Source organism: Olea europaea, chromosome 12 (assembly GCF_002742605.1).
Source record: "Olea europaea var. sylvestris chromosome 12, O_europaea_v1, whole genome shotgun sequence".
NCBI classification, from domain to species: Eukaryota; Viridiplantae; Streptophyta; class Magnoliopsida; order Lamiales; family Oleaceae; genus Olea; species Olea europaea.
Window position 1 is genome coordinate 21,215,594 of NC_036248.1, and position 10,670 is coordinate 21,226,263.

At 31.6% G+C, this 10,670-nt stretch overlaps 2 protein-coding genes across 2 annotated transcripts; both read left to right on the top strand.

Moving 5' to 3' along the window:
• The first annotated feature begins 2,532 nt into the window (after positions 1-2,532).
• On the top strand, positions 2,533-3,659 carry LOC111406052 (major pollen allergen Ole e 1-like). The gene is made up of 2 exons (XM_023035236.1): positions 2,533-2,772; positions 3,087-3,659. The coding sequence occupies exons 1-2, from the start codon at positions 2,589-2,591 to the stop codon at positions 3,416-3,418; spliced, it is 516 nt and encodes a 171-aa protein (XP_022891004.1). The 5' UTR covers positions 2,533-2,588; the 3' UTR covers positions 3,419-3,659.
• Positions 3,660-5,908: 2,249 nt separating this feature from the next.
• On the top strand, positions 5,909-6,802 carry LOC111407028 (major pollen allergen Ole e 1-like). The gene is made up of 2 exons (XM_023036366.1): positions 5,909-6,126; positions 6,239-6,802. Exons 1-2 carry the CDS (start codon positions 5,943-5,945, stop codon positions 6,568-6,570), a joined length of 516 nt encoding a protein of 171 aa, XP_022892134.1. The 5' UTR covers positions 5,909-5,942; the 3' UTR covers positions 6,571-6,802.
• Positions 6,803-10,670: the final 3,868 nt, after the last annotated feature.

Below are 10,670 nucleotides of genomic sequence, written 5' to 3' on the forward strand. Positions count from 1 at the left end.
TAAAACATTATTTTTTCCCCTTCCCTTTCTTCCTTTTTTTTCCCCTTTAAAAAAAAAAAAAAAAAAAAAAAGGTCCGTCAAAATATTTTCTTCCAGCAAACAAGAAGATGCTTATCTTCATCAACAATGATAAAGATATCAAGTGCTTGGAGTTCATTCTACATCAATTTGGAAGATTTGATTGGAACATTTTCTTCAAACTCAATATTCTACACCATATTCAGTTTGAGAGGAAGGTGTTAAAGGTACAAATATTGTCAAGAATATTTTCCATAATATTTTTCCGTTTAGTGTAGGATTATTTTCATTATTAGTGGATTGTGTAATTAATACACAAAATTACACAAGCTTTCCTTTTATGTTTATTTCCTTTTAGTTTTATTTGTAACCCTATAAATAGGGTCTTTTACATTGTAATAAATAAGAGCTTACATTATAATATCGTTCTTATTTTTCTTAACAATTTATTAGGAGGAAAAAAAACTATAATTACTTCGACTAAAACACTGCTTGTACTTTATCAAAGCAATCGGCACCTTTTTGTTTCCGTTCAAGAATCCCATTCCACATTATTATAATTAACTGGAAATAGTTTACTTACACTATTTATGTTAATTAATAATTTATGTAGGTTCGAATATTTTCCCAGAGTTATTATCACTATACTTTATGTTTTAGTTTATAATTTTTTTGTCGTGTTCTCTATGAGCACCTTCTAAGTGCACCAAGGCCCCTCACTTGTTCACTGTTCGATTTAGATTTTAAAAAAAAAAAAGAGAGAGAGAGAGAGAAGAACAAGAAATTAGTAGATTTTATTAAAGTTAATGAAATTCGTGGTAAAAAGTTGTAGATTTCACAAAATATATGGTTAAAATTAATTACGTTTTCCATATTGCTTCTGAATTGGCGAATGCTTTGCTTTTTGTAATGAGTTGAAAAATGTATAGTTAGATGCAATCCGAGGCTAAAACCATTGGCATTTTAGCTTTAGTTTTGTTGATTTAATGCGGCCGTTTTGAATCTAATTTGAGGCATATCTTTGTGATCTTAATTTGTGGTCCGTTTCACTAGAATACAAAGTTGAAGAGATATGCCTAGATCAATGTATTGTGAGGCTAGAGATGTCAATCGGGCTCGTTGGCTCGGGCCGCCCATGTCTGGGCCCGAAAAAAGTCCGAGCCTCCCATTTAAAAAAAAAAAAAAAAAAACTGCTGACTATTGGGGAAAAAAACAAAAACAAAAAAAGGCCGAGCAAAAAAGCTCGAGCTGAGCCTGAGCAGGCTTGTTGACACCCCTAAGTGAGGCTTCGAGGATGTAAAGAGAAGAAGTTTTAACAATTCATAATGTGCGTTTGGCTAAGCATTTGAACAAGCATCGCTAAGTTCATGAGAAGAAACAATGGAATCAAAATAAAGAGTTTAACAACTCGTATTGTAAATTTGGCTAAGCTTTTGAACCAGCAAATTCAATTTATTTTTTTAGTTAATTAAAGAATTTTAACTAGATGATGCAAAAAAGAAAGGAACGTGTTAGGAAGCTCAAAATTGTTTTAAAGATTGTTTTATTTTGACTTTCCTAATTATGTTTACCAAAAATTTGGTTCTCATTGGCTCAGCTTTGTCTTTAAATAGGGTGTGCCTCCTTTTAATTTTTTATGTTAACGGGCTTCTGAAGGAATGAAATGTCTCCTCCCTTTTAGTTCTATTTTACTCTATGTTTCCATTTTTATTTTCTTGATTTCTGTTAATTTTCCAAGTTTTTACAGCAGATGGTCTGCCGTCATCTATATCTACAATGAGTAGAAGTCGTGGGCATAACAGTATCGTTGGCCTTCAAACAAATTTTAAGCTAAAAAATGCTTTCTCGTGGTTGAGTTGATGAATTTTGCTCTCAGACTCGTCACTCAACATTTGCTCTTGAGCTTGCAGCGCTAAAACAAATTGGTTGCATGAATACGGAACTTATGCCAACACTGCAGTGGACAATCTTTTATATTTCGGACAAAAGCCGTGTTTCTCCTTCATGATAGGGAGAAGCTGGAGTCTCAAGAGAATTCCGTACTCAAGCCAAATTGATAACCAAGAGGGGATCAGTTATTTCCTCTGTGGGATTGTCATTTATACCCTATACTTTGAAGATAGACGAAAGGAAAGTGAAAAAACTCGATAGGACTTGAGAGGATACGAAACGAAATTTTTCAAAAAAAATAGTAAGACACATGCGAAAAAATTTATGAAAAATAATAACTTCATGTTCTGTAATTACTCAAAATTCAATTTCAAATATATATATATATACACACACACACACACACACACACACACACACATACATATATATATACATATATATATATATATACATATATATATATATACATATATATACACACATTACATACATATTGTTAAATATAGGAATCGGTTTCAAGATTCTAAATTAAGATCCAAAAAAAATGAATAGATCCTAAACTTAACCACATAGAAATAACTGTCTATAGAATATTAACCAACCAACTTCCCTATAAATAATAATGTTGAGTTGGTACAAAACATAAAAAAAGAAATTCTTTGATCTTTCTAAGAAATATGGCCAAGTTTATTGGAGTTTCAATTCTCTTCGTTGTAGTTTTATGCTTTTTGTCCTTCCCTAGCATCATCTACTCAGAAGACGTTCCCCAACCTCCAGTTTCTCAATTTCACATTCAGGGACAAGTTTATTGTGACACATGTCGTTCTCAATTCATTACTGAACTTAGCGAGTTCATCCCAGGTATATAGTTATAATCCTTACAAAATGCTACTCATATTATATCCTGTTTTTCCAAGTCATTAAAAAAAAAAAAAAAAAAGACCTACTCAAGTTGAATTTTGTTTCCGCATTTGTGAAATTTTGGTAAAACCTAAATTTGGTGCTTCAATTGTTGCCCAACTTCCTTATCTAACAATTTATGAGATAGTTCGGCTTGATAATAGAGATCGAGCATGTAGAATAGTATTCACTTGTTTAAAATTAATTGTGCGCAAGCCCACGCACAAGAAAAGATAGGTTAAGAACTAATTTGTACCTTAAATCTCAACTTGTAGGTGCCAGTGTACGCCTCCAATGCAGAGAAAAGGAGAATGGAGACATAACATTTACTGAGATAGGTTACACAAGAGCAGAAGGACTCTATAGCATGCTCGTCGAACGTGATCACAAGAACGAGTTTTGTGAAATCACACTGATTTCAAGTGGCAGAAAAGATTGTGATGAAATTCCTATTGAAGGATGGACAAAACCATCATTAAAATTTATACTCAATACAGTAAATGGCACTACACGCACCGTAAATCCTCTTGGCTTCTTCAAGAAAGAAGCTCTTCCAAAATGTGCACAAGTCTATAATAAGCTGGGTATGTATCCCCCAAATATGTGAAGATCAAGAAGAAGATGTTAACTTATTACAAGATCCTTGGTTTCCTCACTTTATTGTAGTTGAATAATTATGTGGCATTTTTGTGAATGCATTTTTATGGCCTAATTAGAGTGCCTTGTAGTATAGAATAATTTTTCTTTGTAATTTCTGTAATTTCCCTAGAATTACATTGTGGAAAGACAATAAAAGTTTGTCGATTATGAGATAAACAATAAGTGCAATATACTATAATTTTCTTCCATTATTTTGTTTAGCCTACCGTTTATTCATTAGGAGGAAAAAACTATAATGACTTCGACTACAACACTGTTTGTACTTTATCAAAGCAATCGGCACCTTTTTATTTCCGTACACGATTCCCATTCCACATTCTATAATAAGGTATTAACTGGAAATATTTTACTTAACACCATATGTTAATTAATAATTTATGTAGGTTCGAATTTTTTCCCAGAGTTATTATCACTATACTTTATGTTTTAGTTTATAGTTTGTCTGTCGTGTTCTCTATGAGAACCTTCTAAGTGCACCATGGCCCCTTACTTGGCCCCCTGTTCGATTTAGATTTAAAAAAAAAAAAATTAGTAGATTTTATAAAAGTTGATGAATTCGTGGTAAAAGGTTGTAGATTCCATAAAATATATGGTTAAAATTAATTACGTTTTCCATATTGCTTCTGAATTGGTGAATGCTTTTTTTTTTTTTTTTTAATAACGAGTTGAAAAATGTATAGTTAGATGCAATCCAAGGCTAAAAATATTGGCATTTTAGCTTTAGTTTTGTTGATTGAATGCTGCCATTTTGAATCTAATTTGAGGCATATCTTTGTGATCTTAATGTGTGGTCCGTTTCACTAGAATACAAAGTTGAGGAGATATGCCTAGATTAATGTATAGTGAGGCTAGAGATGTCAATCGGGCTCATCGACTTGGGCCGCCCGTGGCTCAACCCGAAAAAAGCTCGAGCCGGCCCAACTCGAGGCACCGAGCCAAGGTTCAGGCTAGCCCATTTAATTTTTTTTTTTTGAATAAAAAAAAATAAAAAAGCTGCCTGTTGAGGCAGCCTCAACGGACAGCTAATGCAAAAAAAAGTCCAAAAAAAAAAAAACAATAGGACCAAGCAAAAAAGCTCAAGCCGAGCCCAAGCCGGGAGTTTCTGCTCGCAAGCTGGCTCGACTCAACTCATTGACACCCTTAAATGAGGCTTTGAGGATGTGAAGAGAAGAAGTTTTAACAATTCATAATGTGCGTTTGGCTAAGCATATGAACAAGCATCGCAAAGTTCCTGAGAAGAAACAATGGACTCAAAATAAAGAGTTTAACAACTTGCATTATGGATTTGGCCAAGCTTTTGAACGAGCAAATTCAAATTTTTTTAGTTAATTAAAGAATTTTTACTAGATGGAAAAAAAAAAAAAGAAAGGGATATCTTAGGAAGCTTAAAATTGTTTTATTTTGATTTTTCTAATTATGTTTACCAAAAAATTTCATTCTCATTGGCTAAACTTTGTCTTTAGATAGGGTGTGCCTCCTTTTAATTTTTTATGATAACGGGCTTCTTAAGGAATGAAATGTCTCCTCCATTTTAGTTCTATTTTACTCTGTTTCCATTTTTATTTTCTTGATTTCTGTTAATTTTCCAAGTTTGTACAACAGATGGTCTACCCTTATCTATATCTACGATGAGTAGAAGTCGTGGACATAACAGCATCGTTGGTCTTCGAACAAATTTTAGCTGAAAAATGCTTTCTCGTGATTGAGTTAATGAATTTTGCTCTCAGACTTGTCGCTCAACATTTGCTCATGAGCTTGCAGCGCTTGAACAAATTGGTTGCATGAATATGGAACTTACACCAACACTGCAATGGACAATCTTTGATATTTCGGTCTAAAGCTGTGTTTCCCCTTCATGATAAGAGCAAGTTGAGTCTTAAGAAAATTCCGTACGTAGGCCTAATTGATAACCAAGAGGAGATCAGTTATTTCCCTTGTGGGATTCTCATTTCTACCTTGTACTTTGAAGATAGATGAAAGGAAAGTGAAAAACTCAATAGGACTTGAGAGGACACGAAATGATATTTTTCTAAAGAATAGTAAGACACATGAGAAACAATTTATGAAAAATAATAACTTCATTTTTTGTAATTACTCAATATTCAATTTCAAAAATATTTAAAAAAAATGAAATCAATTGAACACTTAAGTAACATAAATCAATATAAATGTAATGAAATTAAAAGCCAATTTTAATTGAATTAGGTAGTTCATAATTTAAAAAAATAAATAAATCATGATTTCTAATTAAATATGTTTTATAATTTAAAAATTAAAAAGTACATCTTGTTAAATATAGGAATCGGTTTCAAGATTCTAAATTAAGATCCAGAAAAAAATGAATAGATCCTAAACTTGACCACATAGAAATAACTGTCTATAAAATATTAACCAACCAACTTCCCTATAAATAATAATGTTGAGTTGGTACAAAACACAAAAAAGGAAATTCTTTGATTTTTCTAAGAAATATGGCAAAGTTTATTCAAGTTTCAATTCTCTTCATTGTAGCTTTATGCTTTTTGTCCTTCCCTAACGTCATCTACTCAGAAGACGTTCCCCAACCTCCAGTTTCTCAATTTCACATTCAGGGACAGGTTTATTGTGACACATGCCGTGCTCGATTCATTACTGAACTTAGCGAGTTCATCCCAGGTATATAATTATAATCTGTACAAAATGCTACTCATGTTTAAATTTGTTTAGTTGAGGAAATTGATTATAATAGTTATAATTCATAATTTGTACCTTAAATCTCAACTTGTAGGTGCCAGTGTACGCCTCCAATGCAGAGAAAAGGAGAATGGAGACATAACATTTACTGAGATAGGTTACACAAGAGCGGAAGGACTCTACAGCATGCTCGTCGAACGTGATCACAAGAACGAGTTTTGTGAAATCACACTGATTTCAAGTGGCAGAAAAGATTGTGATGAAATTCCTATTGAAGGATGGGCTAAACCATCATTAAATTTTATACTCAATACAGTAAATGGCACCACACGTACCGTAAATCCTCTTGGATTCTTCAAGAAAGAAGCTCTTCCAAAATGTTCACAAGTCTATAATAAGCTGGGTATGTATCCCCCAAATATGTGAAGATCAAGAAGAAGACGTTAGTTTATTACAAGATCCTTGCTTTCCTCACTTTATTGTAGTTGAATAATTATGTGGCATTTTTGTCAATGTTTTTTTATGGCCTAATTAGAGTGCCTTGTAGTATAGAATAATTTTCTTTGTACTTTCTGTAAGTTCCCTATAATTACCTTGTGGAAAGACAATAAAGTTTGTCGATTATGAGATAAACAATAAATGCAATATACTTTATTTTTCTTCCGTTATTTGGTGTAGCCTGCTGTTTATTCATTAGGAGGAAAAAACTATAATTAATTCGACTATAACACTGCCTTTCCTTTATCAAAGGAATCGACACCTTTTTATTTCCATACTAGATTCCCATTCCACATGATTTTAATAAGGTGTTACTGGAAGTAGTTTACTGACACTATTTCTATTAATTAATGTAAAATTTATGTAGGTTAAAATATTTTTCCTAAAGTTATTATCACTGTACTTTATGTTTTAGTTTATAATTTTTTTGTCGTGCTCTCTATAAGGAACTTCTAAGTGCACCATGGCCCCTATATTTTACAAAATTTAATGAAATTTGTGGTTGAAAAGTTGTGGATCTCATAAAATGTTTGGTTAAAATTTATCGTTGACTTTGACTTCTTGATCGCGTGTTTTCCATGTTGCTTCTAAATTGGTGAATGCTTTTTTTTTTTGTAGCGGGTTGAAAAATGTATAGTTAGATGCATTCCGAGGCTAAAAACATTGGCATTTTAGCTTTTGTTTTGTTGATTGTGTGCTGCCATTTTGAATCTAATTTGTGGCATATATTTGTGATCTTAATGCATGGTCCATTTAACTGGAATACGAAGTTGAAGAGATGTGCCTAGATCAATATATAGTGAGGCTTTGAGAATGTGAAGAGAAGAAGTTTTAAAAATTCATAATGTGCATTTGGCTAAGCATTTGAACAAGCATCTCAAAGCTCATTAGAAGAAACAATGGAATCAAAATAAAGAGTTTAACAATTCGCATTGTGAATTGGCTAAGCTTTTGAACCAGCAAATTCACTTTTTCTAATTAATTAAAGAATTTTTACTAGATGATGCCAAAAAAAAAAAAAAAGAAGTACTTTTGGAAAGCTCTAAATTGTTTTCAAGATTGGTTTATTTTGACTTTCCTAATTATGTTAACTAAAAATTTGGTTCTCATTGGCTAAACTTCGTCTTTAAATAGGGTGTGCCTCCATTTAATTTTTTTATGTTAACAGGCTTCTTAAGGAATGAAATATTTCCTCCATCTTAGTTCCATTTCACTCTATGTCTCCATTTGTGTTTTCTTGATTTCTGTTAATTTTCCAAGTTTTTGCACATGATGGTCTGCCCTCAGTGTCTCCACTATATCTACAATGAGAAGTTGTGAGCATAACAACATCGTTGGCCTTCGAACAAATTTTTAGCTGAAAAATGCTTTCTCGTGGTTGAGTTGATGAATTTTGCTATCAGACTCGTCACTCAACATTTGTTCATGAGCTTGCAAATCAAAATCGGGCAGATCTTTAGCTAGAGTAGAGCATAAACCTAAAAAGATGAAAGAGACTTGCATGAATAGGGAGCTTACACAAACACTTTAATAGACAATCTTTTATATTTCGGACTAAAGCTGTGTTTTTCCTTCGTAGTAGGGTGAAGTTGGAGTCCTAAAAGAATTCCGTACTTATGCCCAATTATTTCATTTGCGGGATTCTCATTTTTACCTTGTACTTTGAAGATAGAGGAAAGGAAAGTGAAAAACTCAATAGGATTTGAGAAGATATGAAAATCATATTTTTCTAAAGAACAGTAAGACACATGAGGAACAATTTATAAAAAATAATAACTTTATGTTTGTGTAACTATTCAATAGTCAATATATATATATATATATATATACACATACACACACACACACACACAAGAAAAGACTTTGTAGTAAAATGACAACTAAGAAAAAGAAAGTCTCGTAAGAAAATGACAAGTAAGAAAAGAAAAATCTTTAGAAAAACTACCAATTTAAGCATGTTTTGAAAGTCTTTATAATAAATTATTTGCAAGAAAAAGTCATGTAGTCTTTGTGGAAAAAAAAATCTTGTAGTAAAAGGTCTTTGTCAAAGAAAGAAAAAGTCTTTCAAAAATTTTAATGCATTTGAAAAGTTTAAAAAAAATTTTACACCAATTTATATTATTTATGCTACTAATGTTCAATTGCTAAATATGCTAACTAGTTCTACTGGAATTTATTTCATTATTTTCTCTTATAATCTTTGCTCATTTTTGTTTTTCTTTACAATCCTTAGGATCTTTTATCAAGAGACTCGGATAATGAGAGATAGAGAGCTCAGTAATTTGCTTCTTGATTTGTAAAGTAGAGTCACCTCTATTTATATCTAGAGCGGATAAAATATGGCTTTCTACAACGACTAATCTTCCTATTTCTCTGTTTTCTAAACAAGTATTAACATATTCGTTATAACTTTCTAATGAACAAATAAGTAAGGTAGCGTAATCTAAAGGCATAAAATATTAGAACTTTAAAATGATATGTTCGTAATGGCCTTTGAGTACTTTATCGTTTAGCAAATTAATTTCTTCAGACCTTTTTTTTTTTTTAGTCTCTCTCTTAACTTTTTTCTTGACCTTTTAAAAAAGACTTAAGACTACAGGCAAAAAGATTTTCATCATGTTTAAAAAAGCTTTAACAAACTCCCACTATTGGAACACAAATTCGCCAACTTAATTCCAAGGATTACTTTATCTTTTGATCATGGAATCTAGAATAAAGAAGTTAAGAGCGTTAAAATTATATTTTTGAAGCAGAAATAAAATATTATTTGTGAATAAATTAATTACTTACTCGGTGTTTCCCCTTTTAGGCCTTGCTCGAAAAATAACCAAAGTAAACGAAAATTATAAACAAGAGAAGATATTAAAAGAACTTACTTTAATTCCGAAACCTTTGAATTTGCAAGGATATCTTTGAATTTACAAAGATGGTAGAGAGATTTTTGAGTACAAGAGTGATAGTGTGTTTTGTGCTTTTTTTAGGTGTGTTTTCTTTCTTGAGAGGTGTGGGTATTTATAGACGTTGGTACATCACGTCTATTCTGTTGGTGTTGTAAATGTGCTATCAATAATTGAAGAATACTGTGCAAAATTTATAGGTGTGTGATCTAAAATCAAAGAAAGAAAGAAAAAATAAATAAATAATGTACAATTCTCCATGTGAGTAATTAAAGAATGAATTATTTGAACGGATGCTTCTAACAACTTTGTCTTCACGCATGACTTTGCTTGATATCTGAGAATCAACTTTACAGATGTTTGAAATTTGTTCAAAAAGCTTTATCTTTACGCTTCTTCTTTTTGACTTCCTTGTCTTGATAATTCTGTGTTTCATTTTTGTCCTTTTCAATTATTAATCCTATTTGTCCATCATTTCTATTACGGCTTTTTCTAGTTGTGGATCCATCTCATTATCGTTGCCATCAGATATGTATACTTCCTCTTCTGTATCTGATTGGATTTCTGTAAATTCTCCATTAGTCTCTTGAAATGCCATCAGATATAAATCCTTTTGTTCAACATTTGATACTTGAATTTTTCTGCTTTAATTCTCATGGCAAGACGCTCTTGGCAGAAAATAACTCCGTTGTTCCATTTTGCTACTAATCTAAAATCATTATTTTGAATTTCCATCATGGCTGCAATTTCTGATATTCTTCTTTCATAATCGATCTGTCTAATTTTTATTTTAATATTCGTCCTCGAAGAGGGTCTAAATCTTTTGACTCCTTCATAAATTAAAATACGATGATAAGCTGAAATTACAATGGCATTATTTATACGAAGGAGTATGGAAATGAATCGAATCATTTAGGGATAATTTTTTAACTGATCAAGAATCTGTTTAAGTTTTGGTGAAAAAATCAAAAAGATCTGTTTATGTATATAGTATCAATCATATCAAACTGTAAAGCTAAGTAAAAAAGGTCTTCTTCTTCAAAGAATGTATAATCAAAGAAAATTGTTGGATAATTGTGTCTAAGAAAAGCTGAATTTTGGGTTGAATTGTATTTGGGACCATGTCTAAGG